General features: G+C 42.9%; 1 protein-coding gene across 1 annotated transcript in view; it reads right to left on the bottom strand.

Moving 5' to 3' along the window:
• Dnajb6 (DnaJ heat shock protein family (Hsp40) member B6) overlaps positions 1-25,593 on the bottom strand; it is a 66,554-nt gene that overhangs the window by 36,758 nt on the left and 4,203 nt on the right. The window contains exons 2-5 of the mRNA XM_010641613.3: positions 9,635-9,725; positions 6,734-6,843; positions 4,706-4,765; positions 3,556-3,669 (exon numbers count right to left, since the gene is read on the bottom strand). Coding sequence (XP_010639915.1) covers positions 3,556-3,669; positions 4,706-4,765; positions 6,734-6,843; positions 9,635-9,699 — 349 coding nt within the window. The 5' untranslated portion in view covers positions 9,700-9,725. The remainder of the gene's footprint in view (positions 1-3,555; positions 3,670-4,705; positions 4,766-6,733; positions 6,844-9,634; positions 9,726-25,593) is intronic.

Raw genomic sequence — 25,593 nt, forward strand, 5'->3', positions numbered from 1 at the left:
CTCTTTATAAAACAGAGGCCTGGGGCAGTTCTTTTACAATTTATTCTTGCCTTGGCCTCCCAAATTCTGGGATTACAGGCATGAGCCACCACGCCTGGCTTACAATTTATTTTTGAAACAGAAGCACCTCTGGCTCTGGCCCACAGAGCTCCTCCTCACAGATCTCCTCCTCACTTAGCGGTGATGCATACTCCTCGCTGAGCTTCTCTGCATCCCAGGGGCCAGATTCCTCCTCACTGGATACAGGGCCCAGCTCCTTGCTGAGAAACTCAGTATGGCCCCAGCTATGGCCTTCACTCAGCTCCTCGTCACTAAAGAGATCGAGTTCCTCACTGGAGATCACATCCAAAACCTCACTGCTCTCTTCACTCAGGATGTCTTCTCCTGTTTCCTCATAAGAGGGCTGGTCTAGATCTTCACTAGGCTCCAAGTCCTCACTGGACACTTCCTCGAATCCTGGGGAGTAAAACAACTGACTCACTACCTTAAATTGAGATCCCAGCTCACAAAAGAGGCTACTTTCACCCTCCTCACAATTACATGCCCTCCAAGGTCGGGTTCCCTGGGTTCTACAAACCATGCATTTCTCCACTACTGCCTTGATGTTCCATTCACCAAGGCTGACAAGATTGCTGCCTTCATGAAGGAAAAACGCCAAGGTGTAAAATGAAAAAGCTCCCAGAAACGGACTTCAGGATCAATTTTGGCTTTCTGAAGTGCAAATATAAATAAAATATTAAGTTATATATGTAATCCTCCCAGAGGATAGTTCCTACCCTGACTATTGGATCCAAAGGTAGTGCTGCCGAGTCCTTTCCTAAAAATACCTGACACTAAGATGACAAATGAGATCCCCTAATCCAGGTTAGCTTATTCCTGCTTCATTCAGTTAGGGCTTATCTGCATGCGCTCCATGTTATGAGAAGGATTTAAATATGGCCTGGTGCATTCTGAGCACTGCCTTACTCACTTTGCTGGGAGAGCTACTTCCATTGATAATATTGAGGCTGGCCAGGCCACAACCTGCCCTGCTTTCTCGTTTTCTGGCTCTGAGGTTCACTGGACCCCAAAAGAGGAGGCAGAGCAGCTTATTCCACAAGAAGCTCTATATTCTGAAAAATGCAAAAATAGGGCTCAAAAACATCTTACAACAGACTTTTTTTTTAAGATGAGGCCTTGCTAAATTGCCCAGGATGGCATCAAACTCATCTTTCTCCTGCCTCTCAGCCCCCCGCATAGCTGGGAATACACGCACATGCTACTGTACCCAGCTATCTTACTTACAATGGATTTTGAGCTACTTCTTTGAAAGTCAAGCCAGGAGAGAGGGAAAAAAACACTGTATGAAAAATTAAGGCTGAAACTAATGTGCTATAATACAGGGACAACATAAATGAACTGTGTACATGACCTAGATGCTAAGCCCCATCCCTGCATGCCACACTCTACACTACACATACCACCAGTGGGCTGCACAGTGACTTCATACATGCAGAAGCTGTTAAGCACTTTTGCTTCCTGTGTGTAAGTCCTTACAGCCTGAAAATGGAAGTCCCTCAGAACACCTAAAAGAATGGATGGAAAAGCGTCACTGCCACACTCACCATAGAAAGGCAGGAATGCCTGCTGTGAGGTCTGAGCAGCCCAAGAGCAGCTTCAATAAGCCTCGAGTTGGACTACGGCAAAAACTCAATTCACTCACACCTAACTGTAAGTCAATATGTTCTTTACAAAGAAATGCTCAAGGAAAATCATTGCTAATACAGACACTAATATGTGAGACAAAGCATGTTTAAGAGCCCAGCAGCTCACACACGAAGATCACCGATACCTGTTTCCCTCTTGTGCACCCCAGAAATGAAGCCTAAGGTACCAGAAAGGTTGGCCTTTTTTGGCCACCAGCAGACTCAGAATTCCAACTCCAGCCCTGCCTACCCACAAATCAGCCACCATGGTGACTGCTAAAGATTTTAATAAAGATTATAATGCAAAGGTCTATCACATCAAAGACTGAAAAAGTCAGCAAAGTATTTCTTAAGTAATAATTTCTGGCCCACGAAGGTAAAATAATAAAGAATATAATTGTATTTCTACTTCATACAAGTATACCTCAATAGAAAATGCTTGGGAGCAAAAGTGTTTCAAATTTGGGATATTTTTTCAGATGCTAGAGTATTTGCATGAATTCATCAGGTGAACATTATTAATTCAAAAATCAAAAGTGCTCCAAAATCTCAAACCTTCTAAGAGAGTCCTGCCAGCCCACATTATGTTTATGGCAGCTATGACAGGACCACAGAGTCTCCCCCAAATCCCCCTAATCTGAGCACACTCCTGCTTCATATCAGTGGTTCCAAGCCAGTGAACTTGACCATATGCTCACCACTGATTACACCTCAGAAGGCCAAAGTCAGGCCAGAAAACAGAGTGAGCTAGGTGTGGTGGCGCATACCTATAATCCCAGCACTTGGGAGGCTGAGGCAGGACTGCCACAAGTTCAAGGCCAGTCTCAACTACACAGCCACAACTTATCTCAAAAAAAGAAAACATTAACAATATGGAAAATCTCCAGGAATCCCCCATCTGAGATCAATTGAAAATTGAAGGCCTAAACCACCTTTAGGCACAAGACCTACCAGGGCAGTGGCAAACTGCTCCTCCTCATGCCCAAGGCAGGCAGGGGATTCTCCAGAGGTGTCCTCTGTGCTGTTGTCACAGGTGGACACAACTGCTCTTTTTTCCCCTCCTGGGGGTTGCCAGTGGTATTCAGACTCTTCAATCATTCTCCGGGCAATGAAGGAGGCAAACACAGGATGTGTTTACCTTCAATATGCATGAGACAAAAGTGACAGCGACAGCACATTCAACTCTGATCTCCCAACTCTCCAAGAGCCTATCAGTGTCCCAAGATATAAGAGGAATACTAACAGCAGAGTCACAAGAGCACCTGGCACACTGCCTGTGTCCAAGACACACGGATGCCCAGGGTCTGGCATCAGGACTGAAAGTAGACAAGAACACCTATGCTCACAGTCCAACAGCTGTGAACCAGAGACTCTCCTCTTCTGCCACCTGGCACCACAAATGCTGTGGCCTCAACTGTCACAATTAGAAGAGAAAGGTTGGGAGGTCACAAGTTCTCTGAATAGCATCTATGACATTTAACGATTTTAACAAGACAACTCCATGGAAAATTTACACAGAGACTGGTGTTCCAGAGCAGGGCTGGGGATGGAGCTCAGTAGCAAAGCATCTGCTCAGTCCACATAAGGTCCTGGGGGTTCCATCTTCATCGCCTACATCCTCGTGCTGGGCTAACACAGCAAAACCAAGCAAATAGAACAAGGTCAAGAGAAAAAAATACATTAAAACCTTCATTATCTTAATGTGCACACTACACATTCAAAAGTCTTCCAAAAAGAAGGCAGAAAAGGTCTGACCACTTCTGTGCTGCTTAAAATCAAAAGGTTAGTTACAAAAACACAACATAAAACAGGAAGTGCACCACTGGTCACCAGCCACTGACACAACACACACACCAAAGGATCCACTTACCACCAAAGAAGTCGAATGAAAATGGGTCCCTTCCACCAAAAAATTCCCTGAAGACATCATCTGGGTTACGGAATGTGAAGCCAAACTCAAATGGATTGCCAAGGTGGCTTCCACCTACATAAACACAGGATGAAGGTTAGTTTATGAATTCTGGTCTCTTTAAAACACCTATCTATCTGGGGTTCTCTTAGACTAAAAATGAGCCCCACACTGATCAAAACTATCTGTGCATAGGGGGCTCAGCCCTCAAGCAGAGGTCCCAGCTGGGTTTTCTTCATTACTACTTCTCTGGTCAGCATAGATTACACGCATTTTCAAGGCTTGTTGTGAAGGCTTATGGAAACCCAGAGTAATTTACACAACTTCCCCATAGCTGCAACATGACAATATGGGTTCAGAGCAAGACTCTGAGGCACCCAAGCTAAAGGTGCATGTTACAACAGCTGATCACCATGGGGACTTTCCATGACATACACTGTATTTAGAGTCTGCCCTTTAAACCCAAAGGACACACTGACTACACTCCGGTTAGTTATCTAAGGGTGTAAGTTCATAATATGACAGTACAGTGAGGATAGACACTGTATCACATCTACAACAGGTATATCAATAAATTCTTCCTTCTAACAAGATTCTAGTTTTTGGTTTTATTATTTTGTTTTGGTGTTAAAACAGGGTCTAAATAAGTAGCTCATGCTGGCATTACAGCAATCACCACATCAAGCTTAACAGAAAGTTTTACTAGTTTCATAGATTTTTGGTTGTTTGGGGGTTGTTTCATTTTCTTTTTGATACTATTGATTGAACCCAGAACATTCACAATGAGCTACATCACCAATCTTCTCCCTTATTTTGAGATAGGGTCTTAGTAAACTGCCCAGGCTGGGCTCAAAGTTCTCATCTTTCTGCCTCTGCCTCCCAGAGTATTAAGGTTAAAGTTCTGCACCACTTAGCCCAGCTTTTTAGTAGACTGTTTAAAAGTGATATATCTCCACTCTCTACCCAATTCAGTCCACTTTTAGGCTATACCTGTATTTATCATCAAATAGACCATATGGAGATTCAGTAATTTACAATTCATAAACAACTCAATAAATTCAGTTGACTTTGTCAAGACCTTTGTCTCCAAGGAGAAAATTCATTCACATACCTCCTCCACCACCATTTAATCCTTCTTTGCCATACTTGTCATAAATGTCCCGTTTCTTAGCTTTAAATTTGAAGGGGAAAAAACACATACACACATTAGAGCTATGTTCTTTTCAAATCCTCAGAATTCAATTGGTAAGGTACTTCCCAAGGTGTAAGTGAGGGTTCAGCTTCTCACAAATTTCAAGAAGTTAGGCTCCTCTTACTTTAAAGAAACATGAACAGAAGGGAAACTTTACATACCTGTCTCCTGAAAAGTGGTTCAGAAAACTTTTAATATCATATCAATCTTTAAAAATTATAAATACTAAAATATTTACTCCATTAGATCATTTTTTTAAACTGTCTGGAACCCCTACATACATTAAAAAATTTCATAACCAAGTATAAAATCATTGTACCCTGGAAGTGAACCTTACTACAAAATCCTGAGTATATGGAAACCAAAAAGGAGACAGCCTAGGCCTTCAGGCCACCAGCTCTAGGGAACAGCTGAACATATGGCCGCCAAGTGCCCTGCTACTCTCCTCTGCTGGTCCTGCTGCATTTCACACTCTAAAAATGAGGACAACACAGCACAACTCTGCAGCAACTGCCAGTGATTTTAATATACCACCACTTCTGTCCCCCTAAAAAGATCTTATTCCACAAAATAAGAGGCTTAAAACCAGCTAGTTTTAGGTACAGAGCCTTGATAACAACATAACCCTAGATTTAAAAGATAACTCCAGCTGTGGCTAGAGGTTGCCCAAGAGTATGTGAAAAAATACACTCTCCCTCCAATAATCAAACCAGACCTTTGCATGGTCATTTAAAGGTTGGTTCTCTTTCTGGAAGACATAAATTGTCAGTCTAGGGAAGGGGAAAAATAAGGAAGAGGGAAATACTAAGAATAAACATGTGTTACACACATGTATCAACTTCCCAAAGTGATAAATGTAATCATCATGCACTGTTAACATGTACTAATAAAAATAGTGGGGCCGGGGATTTAGCTCAGTGGTTCTGCCGCCTGCCTTGCAAGAACAAGGACCTGAGTTCAATCCCCAGTACAAAAAGAAAAAAACAGTATCCATCCATGATATCCCTAAGTCTGGGGATGCAGAACCAAGTACACTTTCTACCAGGCAGGGTTCCTGAAATCTCCAACACCATTCCCCTCAAAGTCCTACTGGCTGTTTTTAGACTATAAATGCAAAAAAGTATCAATGCTTTATGTTTTCACAAGTAAGAAAGTCATGAAATCAGATGTCCAAGATTCCCTTTAGGACAACAGAGGACAGAAGTATATGGGGTCATCATAGTTAGTAGCACAAGGGCACCATATGCTGGTCACTGTTGAGACCAAGTGATAGTTCACTGAAATTCTTCTAAAAAGTGGTTTTTATCTATCATGTGAATAGACTTGTTGTGGTCAGTGAATCAGGGCCACCGTTCCTGGTACCTTTGCTGTGATTCACACCAGTCATTGCCCACTGCAGCCCCAGAGCCTAGACAGTAGTTTTCCCACCTCTGGCACTGTTCCCACCTGGCCTGTGCAATCTTTTCTGCACTATGAAATCGCTACTCATGGCATGTTCTGAGCTGTATGTTCAATTCCTTTTTCTCTCACAGTAAAAGTTCCTCCAAGTAGTAAAACTCACTCCATGAACAAGGTGCTGTTCCAGGCAGAACTATGTCATGAAAGCAGTCACATTATTAGAGCCGCAGACATTATTAGAGACATTATTAGAGCCGCAGAAACAGGGGCATCCACTGTTGCCTTCAGTGACAAATAGTCTGGCAACTCAACCTAACCCTAACCCTAAGCTCCTCACACCTAGGATACTAAGTGCTATTTTCAAACAGTCATCCTTGGAGAAGCCACAGAAGCCAAACACTCCTTAGGACTCACAAGTAACTCTCCAGGTCCAATCTCCATGGCCATCTAATCCAGTTGGAAACACAACACATCGTGCCCACACACTGCCCATCCCTGTGTGCCAATTCACCCACTCAGCCCTGCACATGCCCAGTGTGTGCCACTTACCATCTGATAACACCTCATATGCCTCAGCCACTTGTTTGAATTTTCGCTCTGCTTCTTCTTTATCCTCAGGATTTTTATCTGGATGCCACTTTAGTGCCAGTTTCCGGTATCTGGAAAGAACAGAGTATCGGTCATGGCCAAAGTCCAGAAGTCAACTATGCTTTTAAAACTAACGTAGTTAGCAAGAGAATGGTTTAAGAGCTGCCATCTGGTGAAATTAATACTAGTATTACCTAGAAAGCTTCCCTTTTCCCGAGAATGAAGTAAGAGTTCTACATCCAGACACTAATATAATCTAACTCCCCAAACTAGGCATGCTTGTATGCCACAGTGTCCACAACATAGGCCAATGATTACTGACAAACCCACACACAAACTGTATTTGGGGGAGGGATCTCTGTAGAAGTGGCCTTGGTCAGTGGGCAGTAAAGATCCAACATATCGCCCATATCTTTCTAGGTTGTCCCTATTTCTCAGCCAGCCTGGCTGATCATTGTTAGAAGATGAATGAGTTAACTGCCACAACACAGACCAGGATGCTAGGATCCTGCCATGAGCCACCTGCTGTGGAATCATTATAGAAATGGAGTTTATAAATAATGTATTTGAGGATGGGGAGTATAGCTGAGCAGCAGAGCATCTGCCAGCATGTGAGGCTCAGGGCTGGGTCCCAGCACCAAGTAGGAAGGGAGAAGCCTCTGATGAGCAAAGCATAAGCTGCACACTTTTAAAAGACAGTATGCTGTGCCTGGCAAACTCATATAATCCCAGCTACTATGTGTGAGAGGCTGACACCCAGAAACTGAAGGCTAGGCGACTCAGTGACATCTTGACTCAAAATAAAAAATACAAAAGGCTAAGGACATGGCTCTAGAGATCAGCTGGGTTCCATCCCTAGTATGGAAAAATAAGTAAAAGGCATGTGGCATTAAAGGAAGGGAGGAACGCATCCCTCAAATCTAAAAGTAGAATAGGAATATCACCAACCATGCAGTGCTCATGTGGAAATTAAGTAACTTAGGAGAATTCACTTCTTTCTCTCTGTCCCTGGTCATACATACATCACTAAAGTTTTTAAAAACTGAAGTGCAGGAGCTAGGAGCTGAGTTCAGTCAGACAGCACTTGCCCAGCAGGTACAAGGCCCACAGGGTCTGATCCCCCACAACACAGGAAAAACAAAACAAAACCAAGATATAGTCCAAAGTTTAAGAGAGAAGTATAAACCATAGCAAACTACTTCCAACGCTGGCCTGAAGACCTGTCTAACCTGCACACCAGCACTTCACTGGCCCTTAAAACTTGTGATTCCAATTGTAGAGGAATTGACTGTCTCAAAAGACCAGGAGTGAGGTGGCATCCACACATCCTTAGTCTTCATATGGCCAGTGCACACCACAAAGCCAGAGGCCCAGGAAGCGGCAGTTCTTAAAATATGCACCACCCCATAGCTATCATTCTCCTCAGCTGGAAAGTCAATATTTACCAAGTGAGGAAATCTTGCTGCTTTTAAAAAGGGCCTTTTTCTAAAGTTTGTACTTCCAAGTTATCCTGGAGACATCAACCCTAGGTAAAAGCAATCTACTCTCTACCTCCAGCACAACGGAAAGCACCTAATTCTATTAGTAAAAACAAAGGCTTTGCACATTCTGGATTTATTCAACAACAATGAAAGACTCAGAAATATCTCTTTGGTCCACAAAAGTACTATTGGCTATTAACTGACCAGTTAAAGAACAGTGCAGAAGGCCAGAGATACAACTCAATAGGCACAGCACCTGCCTGGCAAGCTCAAGGCCCTGAGTTTAAATCCTGGTAAAAAAAAAAAAAGAAAAAAAAAGAAAAGAAAAAAGAACAATGCAGACCTAAATCAACTGCCAAAAGTCATACACAGGATGAAAGAGACCCACAAACACCTGACCGGTCTGCCCCAGTGAGCTGTACCTATGGTCCCTTGGCTGAGGTTTGAAATGGGAATATTCTGCAAGTAACTTTACGTAACACATCCATCACTCTTAGCTTTTCTTAAACAACAACAACAAAAACAAACAAACAAAAAACAGTAGTGCTAAGGATTGAACGAAGGGTCCTGGGCACACTAAGCACACTCTCACTGAGTTGCATTCCCAGACCTAACTCAACAAACTTCCAGCCTGCACAATGGCATATACCTATAATCCCAGCTACTCAGGAGGGTGAAGCAGGAGGATCTGAGTTCAAGCACAATCTGGGCAATTCAGCAAGATGCTATCTTTAAATACAAAGTAAAAAGGGCTAAAGACAGCTCAAGTGAGAGACCCTGGGTTCAATCCCCAGTACTATCCCACTCCATAAAACAAACAAACAAAAAAAAAATCTGTTTGTGTAGAAGCGTAGATTTAATTATTTCACAATATTAAAGAGTGATTTCAATAACCCTAGGCTTACTGCTCACTCTATAAAATCTCATTCATGGCCTAGGCCTGAATATAGTTCAGGCTGGACTTGAAATCACTATATACCCCAGGCTGGCCTAGAACTCAAAACAATCTTCCTCAGCCTCCCAAGTTCTCCATGAGTTTTTGATCTACCTCAAGCAGAAAAGGAGTCCAGGACCAAGGCACAGGAAACAAGATAACTGGCAAGATAAGGACTAGGATAGGCCCAGATGTGGTACACACATCCACTGCTATCTCAAGTTAAATATTAATTAAAACTACATGGTGCTGATAGACAGTACACCACCATTGTCAGACACAATCTTCAGACTGCTCTGTAGCTCAGCAGTAGAACACCTGCCCAACAAGTGAGGCCCTCAGCTCCACCCCAACACTACCAAATAAGTAGCAGGGGGCTCTAATAGGTAACAGAAAAAGATGTGCCATCCAGTCACCAGTGTACAACTGCAGCCATACAGTACTTACGCCTTCTTGATGTCCTCAGGGGAAGCATGTCTCTGCACGCCCAGAACTTCATAGTAATCCACCATGTTTTAACAGTTTGTTGGAACAAGTCCTGCAAATAAAAATGTGTGGTCAGTGACAAGGCTGCCATGGTTGGGTGGGTCATGAGGTGAGAGCTGGGCAGGAGGGAAGGGTTCAGCTCTGCACGTATTGACCACAAAGGGAACTTCCATAGCCTGCCACCAGCCTATACGGCAAGGCCTGGTCTGAGCCCTGGTTCCAAAACTCATGCCCAGAGACCTCACAGACATGGGAAATACTCTGGAATAGCCTAATACTAGCCTAAGCCAAATACTCAAATTAGGTGACTGAGTGCTCAGCCAGAGTCCAGATGGCCATCTGACAGGAGCTGACAAGCCTGCTGTATGTACCCTAGACACGACCACACATGGAAGCTTCAGTTACCTTCCTCCCTTTAGGTGATCCTGTGCCAGGCATTGGGCAAGGCTATGGAGCTTCAAGGACAAAAACACTGTCCCTACCTAAGAACCTGCCCTCTAAGCACCTCACTCACTCTTATTAGAGGATTTCCAAAGCCCTCCCATACTCTCCCAAAAGAGAAAAAGGAAAGGCCTTGGACTCCAGTTATTGGTGTAACTTTACCATCAGGCAGGTGCTCCATCTCCCACACCACACCACCCTGTGGCCAAGGCTGTCAACCAAATCGCTGCACATGAAGCCTTCAGGGTGGAAGAAACTAGCAGCAGAGAGCCTTGCTTCGTCTGTTCCAATAGTAGAACGGAAAGCCACTCTGCTCCTGCCACCTCTGCAACTGTTGAAGAACATGCACTACCTCTTCAAAATAGAACATTTCCTAACCAATTTTGTTTCTTTAAATCTGACCACCTAAACCACTTCGTTAAACCAACTACACAGAGCTAACTAAGGATGCACCATAGTAACAGAGCATCTGCCCTTTAAATAAAAGGTTGTGAAGAAAAAAAAAAAGGGTGTGGAGGGCTTGGGACAAAAACAATAGAAGCTGAAAGGTATCGATCGTCACCCCATAAAGCTAGTCCTTCTCTTGAGCTCCGGTGCCCAAAACTGAAGCAAGGGGCTGGGGATTTAGGTCAATGGTTCTGCCGCCTGCTTGCCAAGCATAAGGACCTGAGTTCAATCCCCAGTACCAAAAAAAAGAAGGGGGGCTTTTAGTAGGCATCACAAAAACCATAGCTTTGAAAAGTTTCAAAAGAAACACTGTGAGGGTCGGGGATTTAGCTCAGTGGTTCCACCATCTTCCTCGAAAGCACAAGGACCCAAGTTCAATCCCCAGCACCACCCCCCAAAAAAGAAAGAAGAAACATAAACAAAAGAAACATTCTGTGAGCAAATACCATACATGCAAATAACCTTCCCAAAGCCAGGTTGCTGAGGCTGAACAATGTGAAAGGTAAATAAAGCCATATGAGCTACACCATTTCTCAAAACAAGAAACAGAGGCTAACGGCATTACTTAATTTAATGATACAGTGCACCTGGCATTCAACTCCCACAGCCAACAAAAAGATGCAGTTTTATCATACACATGTAAGTGCACATACATATTTATATACCTATAAAATATCAGGACTGAGCTTTTTTTTTTTTAAAACAGGGTCTCACTATGTAGCCCAGGCTGATCTCGAACTCACAGTGATCCTCCTGCCTCAGCCTCCTGACTGCTGGGATTACAGGCATGCGCCACCACACCCAGCTTAGGACTGAGCATTATGTCCATACCCACTTATGCAACTATTGGGCAAGACTCTGGGTTTTCAGGCTGAGACTTGCTTTTCAAGCAGAGGAAACCAGGATATGCAACTAAAATCCCTACAGGAGCTACAACTCCTCCAAGGGCTGTAACTCTAAAGAGAAACAACAAAAGCTCCTCCCCACTTAACTACAGAGAGGGGGGAAAAAAAGGACGGATGAGAAGACAAGGTCCTAAAAGCCTCAAACATGCAGAATGGAACCTTGCCATTACCTTTTAAAATTATCCCAGTCAGCTGGGCATGGTGGTACAGCCTGTAATCCCAGCACTCTGGGAGGCTGAAGTAGGAAGATCACAAGTTTAAGACTAGTCTGGAAACTTAGTGATTTAAGAAGAGAAGACCCTGTCTCAAAAAGTTAAAAAAAAAAAAAAAAAGGGAGGGGGGTCGGTGGCCTGCCTCGCAAGCACAAGGACCCGAGCTCGATCCCCAGTACCACAAAAAAAAGGGGGAGGCAGGGATTTAGCTCAGAGTTACCTCTCCTGCCTTGCAAACACAAGGTCCTGAGTTTGTTTCCTGTTATGGCAAAAAAAAAGAAAAAGAAGAGAAGCTAAACATGTAATAAAGGAGAACAACAAAACTAAAGCTTTAAAAAAAAGTAAAAAGAACTGAGGTTTTCGCTCAGTGGAAAGGCCCTGGGTTCAATCCCAGTATTGCTGCACATACATGCATAAAATCCACAAACTTTAGGATTTGAGCTTATGGGCCAGGAATTTAATTCAGTGGTACCTGCACCTACCTGGCAAGCACAAGGTCCTGAGTTCAATCCCCAGGAGAAAAAAAGTTTGAGCACATTTAACAAACTTGACTGAATGCACATAAAATAAGGCTCTGTAATTAATAACTAGAAAACATATGCCTTACAAACACATATATCAAGCATTTATGCACCTGTATTTTGGAACACTTATAAAAACAATGGGAAAAATAGAAAACATCACAAGGAAACATCTGGAAAGCTCAAACTCTTGTTTTTAAGAAAGCCCTTGAATAAAAAAAAATCAGGATATATTTAAAAGTGTATCAATTATGTATCAATTCAATGGATTAACATGAAATTGAGGAAGGAATGTACAGTCTTCAATAATAAAAAAAGATTCTGATATATTAGAATTCTAGATCTAATAAAGCTAAGAATTCAGAAAAAAATAAGATTTGGCATTTAGAGTATCAAAATGTTTTTCTTAAACTGATTTCTAGAATTTTTCTCAATTACAAATTAAGGAGAAAAAAACATAATTATTCCAACTTCACATTAAAATCTCATGTGTTGCCAGATTCACAATGAACATGGGTGTGGGTATGTGGTTTTTCACGTGATTTTTTTGTTTGCTTTTTGAGACAGGGTCTCCCTTTGTAGCCCAGGCTGGCCTCCAACTTGCAGCGATCCTCCTGTCTCAGCCTCCTGAGTACTGGCATTACAGGCATGCACCACACCTGGCTCACATGGTTTTTTGCAACTCCATTTGGAAATCGTCACACAAAATATTTTTTTTTTGGGGGGGGGCGGTTTGAGACAGGGTCTCACAGTAGAGTTGAGACTGACCTGGAACTCACTGTGTAGCCCAGGCTGGTCTCGAACTCACAGTGATCCTTCTGCCACAGCCTCCCGAGTGCTGGGATTACAGGCGTGCGCCACTACGCCCGGCATCGTCACACAAAATATTTTTTTTTTGGGGGGGGGCGGTTTGAGACAGGGTCTCACAGTAGAGTTGAGACTGACCTGGAACTCACTGTGTAGCCCAGGCTGGTCTCGAACTCACAGTGATCCTTCTGCCACAGCCTCCCGAGTGCTGGGATTACAGGCGTGCGCCACTACGCCCGGCATCGTCACACAAAATATTAAGGAAGAAATGTTAGTCCCTTTATTGTTAAATAAATCTCAAGACTACCTTCCAACTACCAAACATTGGAACCATCCCTCTGAGCCACAACACAGCAATAGGCCAGGTACTGTGTCAGATGGTACTGTATACACACTATTACTGCTATCAATCCAAAGCACAATTTGTCCCACACTTTCCCTACTGTGTGCCTATGCACAAAAGTGATGGTAGTACCACAGCAACCAGATTTCATGCAAGGTAGGGAGGGGATGGACAGGTAAGAACTCACACTTGAGGCCACACCTGCCAGAGGAGGGAGGCCATGATGACTGAGCTACTCAAACCCCTGGCACATACAAAGTGTTAACAAGTGCCTGGCACTCAGGTGATGCTCAAATGCTGGTCCCTGTTCATAGTCAATGAAGATACAGCCATGAGGAGCACACAAATCCAAGAATAAGATCAATCTTCCAGACAGTCCAAACTCTCTGCTAGCTTGCAATATACACCCTGTTTTGGGGTCAGTAACACAAGCCTCCAGGGCATCACCCCAAATGTTTCAGGGCTTACCTTGTCTGGCTTTACAAATCCCTAATCTCAGCTTGCTGCCCAAACTGGTCTGCAAAGACTCTGGGGGAGAAACAAAGGCTCCAGTCCCCTCTCCACGCCACCCTACCATGTAAACATCCCAGTCCTCATGTCAGCTCCACCCAAATTCTCTCTTCAGGCTTCAGACACAAATAGCACATGGGTGTCTACAGGCATCCCAAATAGAACATGACCCAACTTAAAGCCTTCATCCTCCCTCCCCTTTCCAAATCTAGGTTTTCACTAAGGAATTCTACCCCAAGCACTCCAGTAGAGGTCCAGCCTGTCCTAGCTTGAAAATTTCCCTGGCCCATTCGCTCTTCTTTCTCCCAAAGCACCCTGGTTCCACCCTAAGGACTGCAAGGCCTCCTGATTTCACCTGGCTCACTTCTCTCACTAAGATGGACACTCAGAAATGTGCATGGGGGAAGGAGTTAACTAGGAATTGAACCTAGGGCCTTTGTACTGAGCTACACATTTCTAACACTTTTTTTCTTTTTGTTTGTTTGTTTTTTTGAGACAGGGTGTCACTATGTAGTTGAGACTAACCTGGAACTACGTAGCCCAGGTCTGGAACTCACAGCAATCCTCCTGCCTCAGCCTCCAGAGTGCTGGAATTACAAGGCATGAGCCACCACACCCAGCTTACTTTTTTACTTTTTATATTGAGACATAGTCTTACTAAAACACCAAGTTACCCAGACTGGGTTCAAATTTGTGATCCTCCTACCTGAGCCTCCCAGAGTGCTGGGGTTACAGCACTTAGTTATTAAGTGTACAGATTCTATCACCAAGGGATACATCTGTGGTGCGGTTATGAACTGGATAAAACTAGTCACAAGAGATAATGTCAGGACTATCTAGGTGTGAGATGGTATCAGAACGATACAATGGCATCCATCAAGTCTGGAGGAGAGAAATGAGATGAACCTAGGACCTTTCAACAAGCAAGAGACATCACCAATGTAAAGAAATCAAAGGGTTTAGCTTGTTGGTCACCTCCAAGATGACTCAGAATAAAGGTCACAACTAAATGCCATCTGAGTTCCTGGACTGGTTTCTGGGGCAGGAAATGTAATTAGTCATAAATAGGTGGAACATGATTAAAATATATAGTGCACAGCACTGTCCCAAGATCAATTTCGTTTTGATCAACCACTATGGTTATATAAGATGTTTTACACCAAGGAAAGCTCAGCGAAAATCTATACAATGTGCTCAAATCTCGGGTTTCACAGGCTGAGGTGTAGCTCAGTGGTACGCCACTCACCTAGCATGCACCAGGCACCCTCCCTCAGTGAGATCCCCCAGCACCACTACCCTAAAAAACCACTATACTGTGCTTGACTTTGTGACAATTATAGCTCAAATATAACTACTAAGAGGAAAGGGACTGTGGCACATTTCCTAGCACAGCTAGTGTATAAGCTACTGGCTGTAGGTATGCGCTGAAGCCACACTACAGGCTGTCCTATAAATGGAAAGGCTTTTGAGCTCTGGATTTACCAATACTTTACACCTCAAAACTCCCTTTCCAGTTTCTAACAAGTGCCAATAAAACATGACAGAAACTCAAATAGAAATACGATGTATAAAAATAATACATGGGGGGGGACAAGGATTTAGCTTAGTGGTTCCACTGCCTGCTTTGTAAGTGCAAGGTCCTGAGTTCAATCCCCGGTACCAAAAAATAATATTAATAATAATAATACACTGGGTATGGTGACATACACCTGTAGTCTTGGCACTCAGGAGACTGAAGCATGAGGATTTTGAGTTGAGGCCAGCCTGGGCTAACAAGGCAAGACCCCATCTCAAAAACCCAAAAAACAAGGGTCAGGAAGGTAGCTGAGCAATACAGTGTCTGCCAGGCAAGCCAAATCCATGACTTAGATTCCCAATAACAAAACAAAACAAGAAGTAAATAAAATGCCAATGTGATACTCTAGAGAAACATGTCCCAGGACATCTACAAAGCTGGCTTAGTGCTAAAACTATAGCAGTATCCCCAGGTCAACACACACCAAGCCACCCACTCAGTGAATTAGAGCAGTGGTGGCAAGCCTATGGCACACATACCACAGCAGGCTGTTTGTTATCACAGAAAGTTCTAACAGGTTTACCACCACTGATTTAGAGCAAGGGGGGAACTGAGAGAGAGCTAAACTCTGACCAAGTTCACGAAGAGTTCACTGCATTCCAACTCTTACAATTAACCCCAGGGCCTAAACACCACTTCTGCTGCTTGAAGTGGTGCACACCTAGGATCCCAGGTGAGGCAGGAGCACCAACCTCAAGCATTTTGGGAAGCAAGCAGTTAAAACTCAGAGAGATCAGGTAAAGAACGGAAAGATATTATTTGACTGTGTAAACATTTCTTTTTGTTTCTATTGTGTTTGTAATGTTTGAGAAAGGGTCTTGTTATGTAGTCCAGGCTGACTTGAATTCAACAGCCTCCTGCTTCACCTCCCTGGGTGCTGGGATTCAAAGTGTGCTCACAACCACACCCAGCTACAAAAACATTTCTATAAACATTTCTAACAACAATTAGGAAACTGCTCATATTCCAGGGGTGGACCCTACCATACTAAAAAAAAAAAAAGCTGTAGAAGTTAGGCAGGGCGGCGCATGCCTGTAATCCCAGCACTCAGGAGGCTGAGTCAGGAAGATCACAGTGAGTTTGAGGCCAGCCTGGGCTACATAGTGAGACACAGTCTCCAAAAAAAAAAAAGCTTTAGAAATCAAATTGGATACAGCAGTAGCACACACCTGCTATGTAAGCAAATGAGGCTGAAACAAAAGAATAAGAGTTCAAGGGCACACTTGAGCTACATAATGAGACCTCTCTCCAACAACAAAGAAAACCCAAAGTGGGCATGGTGGCACATGTCTATAACCCCAACACTCTGGGAGACTGAGTCAGGAGGATCACAAGTTCCATCTCAGCCTGGGCAACTTGACAATAGTGAGACTGTCTCAAAATGGGGGAGGGAGGGCACGCCAGCACTGAAGATGTGGTTTAGTGCAAAGGCCTTGGGTTCAATCCCCAGTACAAAAGAGAGAAAGAGCAGGGCGTGGTGGCACACACCTGTAATCCCAGCTCTTGGGAGGCTAAGGCAGGAGGATTGGTGTGAGTTCGAGACCAGCCTAGGCTACATAGTGAGTTCCAGGTCAGTCTCAACTACACAGTGAGACCCTGTCTCAAAAAAGCCCCCCCCAAAAGACAGCGAGAGAGAGAGAGAGAGAGAGAGAGAGAGAGAGAGAGAGAAAGAGAGAGAGAGAGAGGAGGGTCAGCCAAGTTATACTGTAATAAAATGTTCACTATTACAGGGGACTATCTTCCAGACTGACAGCAAATAGGGAAAGGGAAGGGGATTTTTTTTTTAAAAAAAGTAAAAATAGATAGCTTTTGCAAATGGGGAGGGGAAGAAAGGCTGTAGAGAGGGGAAGAAAATGGAACAAAAAAAGAATTAAAGGCTGGGGATTTAGCTCAGAGGTTCCGCCACCTGCTTCACAAGAGTAAGGACGAGTTTCATCCCTGGTACCAAAAAAAAACAAAACAAAAAAAAAAAAAATTTAAGATGTGTGTTGTCATGTAAAAACTCCCCATGATCAATGTGAGCATCATATACTGACAAAGAAAAAAAAAAGACCTCTGGGGGCTTCAGATGTAGTTCAGTGGCAACATGCCAGCCTCTCAAGGGCCAAGGTACTGAGTTTGATCCCCGGTGCCGCAAAAAAAAAAAAAAAAAAAAAAAAAAATCTGACAGCAGAAGTGGCTGTGAAGTTCAGTTTCAACTCTAATATTGTCTTTACACCCAACCTGCATTCCCCAATCGTCCCTGCACCTGTCTCACCCAAAGAGTGAAGTCTAGATATCAGTATTAATGTTTCAAACTTAGCAAGGCGTGGTGGCAACACCTGTAATCCCAACACTTGGGAAGCTGATGCAGGAAGATGGTCACAAGTTCAGGGCCAGCCTGAGCTTCACAGACAGTGAGCTCAAGGACAACCTGAACAATGTAGTGAGACCTTGTCACCAAAAAAAAAAAAAAAAAAAAAAAAAAAAAAAATGAGAGGGCCAGGTATTTAGCTCAATGGTGTCACCACCTGCCTTGCAAGCACATGGTTCCTGATTTTGATCCCCAGTACCAAATAAGAAAGAAAAAAATAAAAGAGAGAGAGCCTAAAAAGAAACTCCTCAGGCATAATCTGGAGTAATGTAATCCAGTCCCTAGCCCATAAGACCTGATCAGCCTGGGAACAAAACAGTGAGATTACAGGGGATGGAGGTGTGGTTCACTTGTAAATTAATGTCTATCGTGCATGAGATCCTTCGTTCAATCCCCAGCACAACACACATACACAAACACACGTATAAGCGCATACAGAAAAGGTGAAGGTGACAGACAGATTCTGTTACTGCTGTCAAGAATACCAGGCCTGCACAACAAATTTACACCACAGAAGCGCTTAGATGGTTTAAGAATTACAAGAACAGATTTAGAAAAACACCATTTAGGGCTGGGGATTTAGCACAGTGGTACCGCCGTCTGCCCCACAAGCACAAGGTCCTGAGTTCAATCCCTATTACAGAAAAAAAAGTGTCACCGTCCCCATTTCTGTCCAGGAAACTTGAAACTCAGAAGCTGAGTACTGCAACAGGAAGCAAAGGGTCCTGTCAGACCTGGCAATGCATCTCAAGTGGGTCTCTGGGTAGGCTGTGCAATTCCTCAGAGAATACACTCAGAAGCTCAGTAGGGCAATGCGCACCCATAATCACAGCTGCTTGGGAGAATGAGGCAAGAAAATCTCAAGTTCAAGGCCAACCACAAACTAAAAAGTTAAACAAAAAGCTGGAGATGTAGCTCAATGGTAGAGCGCTTGCCTAGCAAGGAGCACACCCAAGGCTGTGGGTTCAATTCCCAGTAATGGGGATACATGCTTTTAAATGAACAAATCAAAGATACCTAGCTGGAGATAAAACCCAGAGGTAGAATGCTCACCAGCCATGTGTGAAGCCCTGGGTTCCATTCCCAGTACACTCTACCCCCACCACACACACACACAATACAACACACATAGACACTACCCCAATTCTGCACCAGAGGTGGTATCAGTTTGTATTCTGATCAGTGTCATCAGTCTTGGGTTTTCCTGGCCCTCAACAATTACTTCCCTATTTAATTTTTCCACTTTCTAGGAAAATTTTTTTAGAAACTGATACCTGATTTTTTTTTCTCTCTCTTATGCAGTTAAGCTTCAAAGATAGAACCTATTTGGACTGAAATACATTCCCAGCCATTTTTACTGAGACAAGATCTCCCTACATGCCCAGGCTGGGCTCAAACTTAGCATCCTCATGCCTCAGCTTCCCAGAGTGCTGGGATTACAGGCCATGTACCACCAAGTCTAGCTGTTAAGTATCTTTTCATGTTCAAGAATCATATATAAACTCATTTCCTATCAACTGCAGCATATATAAATCCTTTGCATATTTTCCCACTCAACTGGCCACCTGTTAGCCTTTATTAATATTGACCAAATCATACAAAGGTTTACTGAGATCATTTAAGGCCAGCCAAGTCTTCCAATATTTACTCTTTCAACACAAGGATGCCTGCTGAAAAACCCCAGTAAGCTGACAGTGCTTCTATGAGGCATCATTGCATGCAGCCAGTGCTTCTTAGAGATAAGACTGCTTGCAGCTCAAATGCCGAACTAAATCTGGAAAGGGACCAAGCAGGCTATAATGAACTGCAAAGATAAGGCTGAGAGCAGGAAGCGCCTAAAGAAAGGGAAATAAAGGTAACATGGGAGCCAGGCATGGTGGAGAACGCCTGTGATCTCAGCACTGGGGAGGCTGAGGCAGGAGGACTGCCACGAGTTTGGAGCGAACTTGGACTACATAATCAGTTCAAGAGCACAGCCTGGACTACACAACAAGCAGCTGTCTCAAAAAGCTTAAAAAAAATAAAAAAGATGGCATGGAGAGAGCAGACTGTCACTGGGGTACTCCTAATCAAGGAGCTAATCCAAGAGAATTGTTTGGCCCAATTTCAAAAGATGCTACGGCACCATGCAGTATGTCAGCCTGTCAATCTGCTCTTCAAACCAGCACCCAGATGACTGACAAATGTCCTTCTATTATGGGAACCTGAAATTCTTAGTTCACTCTGGATGAATTTAGACCAGACCAAAAGCCAACTTAACAAAACTCTAAATGCGGCATATCCAATATATGCTAGATCCATAATAGTGAAAGAAATTTTGTTTCAATCTAGACCTACCTTCAAGGAAAGGACTGCATCCAATGCACTCATCCTAAGATGCCCAACTCATGATCCAAATGACCATAAAAGTTGTAGTTCAGAAATGGAAATAAAGTCTTTGTAAATAGGGAAGGGTGGAGGGGGTGAAGGGAAGGCAGGGGTATGGGGAAAAAATAAGAACCAAGAGACCCTGGGATTTAGCTCAGTGGTGCCACTGTCTGACCAGCAAGCACAAAGTCCTGAGTTTGATTCCCAGTATTTCGGTATTTAAAAAAAAAAAAAAAAGAACCAAGACATATCATGTACAAGATCCCAATGATGAATGTAACTGTGCTACATACCTAAAAAGTACCAATAAACTTAATGGGAAAAAAGTACCCCTAGCAAGAGCTGTGTTTTAGGAAAAAAATAAAGTTAACAATACATATCTTATTTAAGAACTGCCAGGAGGAAAAAAAAAAGTTGTAGTTCAGAAGTCTCACCAATCGACTCACAATAGCTTTTAAAAATACATACATAAAATACATCAGAGATTGATCTATCCAAAGCAAAAGACCTCTACAATAAAAATTTCAGAGGACTGCGGGGGATTTAGCTCAGTGGTTCGGTGGCCTGCCTCAGAAGTACAAGGACCCAAGTTTGATCCCCAGTACCAAAAAAAAAATAAATTCAGAGGACTGAAGAGTGTAATAGGGGAGAGCACTAGAAGACAGAAAAACTTCTCATTTTCACAGAATGGCAGAACAGTACTTTTAAAAGCAATAGACAGATTCAATGTAATGCCAATCAAACTGCCAAGGACGTTCCTCGCAGAACTAGAAAAACAACACTAAAGTTCACATGGAAATAAAAGACCTAGAATAGCCAAAGTAACCCTAGTAAACAAGAGCAAGGCAACAGGTATTACAATCCCCAACTTTAACTCATACTACAATACCAGAGTAACAAAAACACAGATCAAGGAAACAGAACACAGGAGAGAGAAACAAATCCACACAACTACAGCCATCTGATTCTAAACACAGGAGTCAAAACTATACATTAGAGAAAAGAGGGCCTCTAACAAATGGTGCTAGGAAAACTGGATATCCATTTGTCAAAGCTGGAAACCAGACTCCTACCTCTTACCCTGTACAAAAACCAACTCAAAATGTATCAAAGACCTATGCATTAAGACCTGAAATGTTAAAAAAAAAAAAAACTTAAATGTTAAAGCTGCTACAAGAAAACAAAGGAGAAACACTTGAAGCCATAGGCACTAGCAAACTTCCTGAACAGTACAGGAAATACAGCAAAATTTTAAAAAGCACTATATCAAATTAAGAAGTTTCTGCACAGCCAGGCATTGTGGCACTTGCCTGTAATCTCAGCACCTGGGAAGCTGAGGCAAGAGGATCATCCCAAGTTTTACGCCAGCCTGGGCTACATAGTGAGATCAACACCAGCCTGAACTACACAGCAACACTGTCTTAAAAAAAAAAAAAGAAAAAAGTTTCTGGGACAACCCACATTCAGGGTGTTTCCCTGAAATAATAAAAAATAAATAAATAAAAGTAATAATAAAAATTCTCTACTCAAAAAAAAAAAATGGGGGGCCGGGGATTTAGCTCAGTGGGTCTGCCGTCTGCCTTGCAAGCGCAATGACCCAGGTTCAATCCCCGGTACCAAAAAAAAAATTTTTTTTCTGCACAAGGAAAACAACCAACTCAGCAAAGAGAAAGCCTACAGAATGGGAGGAAATCTTTGACAACTACTTTTTCATCCAACAGAGAGACTTAATATCTCAGATAAAGAACTCAAGGGCCGGAGATTCAGCTCAGTGGTTCGGCTGCCTGCCTCACAAGTGCAAGAAACCAAATTCGATCTCCAGTACAAAAAAAAGACTCAAAAAAATCTAATACCAAAAAGAAAAAAGTAAATAGCCCAACAAATAAATGGGCAAAAGAATTGAACAGACACTTCTCAGAAGTACTTGAAGGGCCAGGGATTTAGCTAAATTCCGCTGCCTGCCTTGCAAGTAAGTATGAGGACCTAGTTCCATCCCTGGTACCAAAAGGCCAGGCGTGGTGGCACACACCTGTAATCCCAGCACTTGGGAGGCTGAGGTAGGATGATCACTGTGAGTTCAAGACTAGCCTAGGCTACATAGTGAGTTCCAGGTCAGTCTCAACTACATAGTGAGACCCTGTCTCAAAAAAACAAAAACAAAAAACAAACAAACAAAAGAAATACTTGAAATGAGAGCCAGAGATTTAGCTCAGTAATTCCACCACCTGCCTTGCAAGCACAAGCACAAGGTCCCAAGTTCGATCCCTGGTACCAAAATAAAAATAAAAAATGTTTTTAAAAAAAGGCAACCCAGAAAGAAAAATCCTGTTATGGAAAGCTTTAGTTTATCCAAGGAGAAACACTACTACTGAAAGAAGCTTTAGTCCTTACAGTGCGGCTGGCCACTAAAAACGTCAATCTTTTCCCAGGTTACAAATTGTTTACAATCTCCTACTTTCAAGCCCCAGGTCCAGTACTGTTCTTCCAACATTCTTTCTTTCTTCTGGTCTTACAAATATAAAATAAGACTTCTATGCGCTGGGACTAGGTCTATACTCATCACCCAAGATGCTCCTCCAGGGACAAAGGCTGCCAGTGCATGTAACTCTTTCCCTACAGTTGCTTGTACTTTAAACAGTGAAATATTTCCTCAACTGCCCACGAGTAAGCTAAGCCACCATTAATTGAGTTTATAAATTTGGCACAGCTACTTCTCAGCCTTTTGGCTAATATCAGGTGTAAATTCGGCACAGACTAGGCAAGCACTCTAACATTCCAGCCCAACCTAAGTCATTCTTGCTAAATCTGACATTTTCCTTTCTGCTATAAGGGGAAAAAATGCACAAATTTCTCAAGGAAATTGCCTTCACTAACTTCTACTTCTGTCTGTTACCAAACAGGTATTAAACAGAAAGACACTCTAAGCCAGATACAGTGGCGGATACCTGTAATCCCAAGCGCTCAGGAGACTGAGACAAGAGCATCTCCCAAATCTGTCTCAAAAAAATTTTAGAAGCCAGACATGGTGTCACACATCTATAATCCCAGTACGCAGGAGGCTCAGGTAGGAGGATGGTGATAGTTTGAGGCCAGCCTAGGCCACAGTCCAAAGCCAGCCTGAAATACACAGTGAGACCCTGTCTAAAAAAAAAAAAAAAAATTTTTTAGAAGCCCTGGGCTCAATACTTGGTACCATAAAAGAAACGGGCGAGAAGGGAAGACACTGAAGGATGAAGGATATGAAGGCAGTCTGGCTGTGACATGCATGCGTCCCCACTGGTCTCTAGGGTTGACTCTGTAGCTCTGGCTAGCTAGGCAATGTCCTCTTCTTCCCTCCATCTCCATGTCAGTCCTGAAGCTTGTACACCCTCTGTGTGGAAGACGAATATGCTCCCCAATAGGGGAGGACAAAGGTACAGAGAAGTTGCATTCCCTGCCAGAACCACCAAACAAGTTCTCAAGAAAGGAACTCTAAGGACTGGGAGTACAGCTCAACGGCAGAGCATAGGATTAACCTCCAGCACTGAAGAGAAAAAAAAAAGGAAACAAAATAAAATCTAAACCAAACAGGACTCCATATCAATTGCCTGCCCTCAAAAGTCCACTGTACTCCTTTTAGGGTTTTTCTCTGGCCGACCTACCCACCACATATTTCTCCAGGAATACAGCTCCTTGTATCAAATACACATTTCACTTCAATTAATGTGCAAGAAATAATGTGATATTTTTTATCCTCAGGATGTTCAATAAAACAGTAAAATAAAAACAAAGATAATATAAATGCATAAACATACAAATAAATAAGTTATAATAAAATACACAAGGACACATTATGGAGGTACCATAATTAATAAACAAGCCACTGTCTACTTCCCTTCCCACCCTCACTAGTGATGGGACTGAACCCAGGGATACTGTGCCATTGAGTTACCTCTCCCAGTCATTTTCACTAAGCTGCCTAGGTTGGCCTCGAACCTGCACAATCCTTATACCTTAGCTTCCAAGGTATCCAGGGCTACTTCATGCACTACCAAGCCTGGCCTGCTATATGCTTGAGTCTAAAATAATCACCATGGTCTTAACTACTTGAGACATTCCATCATGAGTCAGCTTTCTAAAAAGGTTTTTTGCACAATCCATGCCAGTTACAAACTATCAACTTTAATGATTTTCTAAAGGCAAACTTCTAAAAACCGTTACTTGACAATGTTCTTGATGAAAACTAAGAGAATGTATGTGCCCATAGGATTATCACCAATACAATCATTTTTCCTGGTTATTTACAGATCATCAAATGAGTCAAGGGCCACAAGACAGGGACTGTGGTACTTTTTTCTATTCTTTGTAGTAGAAATCAACCACCAAAGTACTAAAGGCACAGGAAGTGACTTTCTCCCCATTTATGAAGCCTTTTCAAACATCTCTCTCTGGCTTCTAAAGACACTGCTGGTGCAAAAACAAGTCTTGCAGGCCACCACCAAAAATAAGCTGCTTTGTTCCCTCCAAAGCAAGAGACTCAATGCTGAAAATGAAGCTGAAGAGCAAAAAGTTCCCTCTTCCAGAAAGTCTGTCATTATCCATCCATAAAACAACACTAGCTCTACGCTGTTTTAAGTATCACAAGTCAAGCTTGAAAGCATTCCACTACTTTTATCTTAAAAATAGCAAACTGAAATGCTTTCTTGGCCTGGGGATTTAGCTCAGTGCTGCTGCTGCTGCTGCTGCTTTCCTTGAAAGCGCAAGGTCCTGAGTTCGATCCCTGGTACCGAAAAAATAAATAAATAAAATGATTTCTTTTTTTTCTGAAGATGGGAATATAGTTCAGTGGTACAGCACTTGCTTAGTATGTATGAGGAGGTTCCATGAATGATGCCCTGGGTTCAAAACCTATCACTACAAGGCGGGATTTAGCTCAGTGACACCATGCCTGCCTCGCCCTAGCAAGTACAAGGTTTGATCCTAGGTACAAAAAAAAAAAAAAGTATTTCTATTAGCCTAGAAAGGGGGTAATGGAAGGTTACGAGGGATTGAACACAGGGCCTTTGACTAACCACTAGCCCTTTTTCATTTTGAGACAGGGTCTCGATGAATTGCCCAGATAGAATTCAAACTTCTGTCCTACTGCCCCAGCCTCCCAAGTGCTAGGATTATAGCCATGTACCACCCCACCAGCTTTAAATATTTTTTGTATTAAACAGTGAGTTGAACTCATGTCATGGCACCAAGCCAATTCAGTACAGTACTATTTGCTTAATAAAATGGAAGTAGACAACAAATTTAACATGAAAAATTATTAAACCCAGAGAAATTTCCTTATTTCATCATCTCATGAATTCCATACAGTTGGGGGGGGGATTAAAACTAAGGCAACAAAAAAGTGAACTATCAGCCAGGCATGGTGGCGCACACCTGTAATCCCAGCACTAGGGAGGCTGAGG

This window comes from Fukomys damarensis, unplaced genomic scaffold (genome assembly GCF_012274545.1).
Source record: "Fukomys damarensis isolate Sample0158 unplaced genomic scaffold, DMR_v1.0_HiC HiC_scaffold_16, whole genome shotgun sequence".
NCBI classification, from domain to species: domain Eukaryota; kingdom Metazoa; phylum Chordata; class Mammalia; order Rodentia; family Bathyergidae; genus Fukomys; species Fukomys damarensis.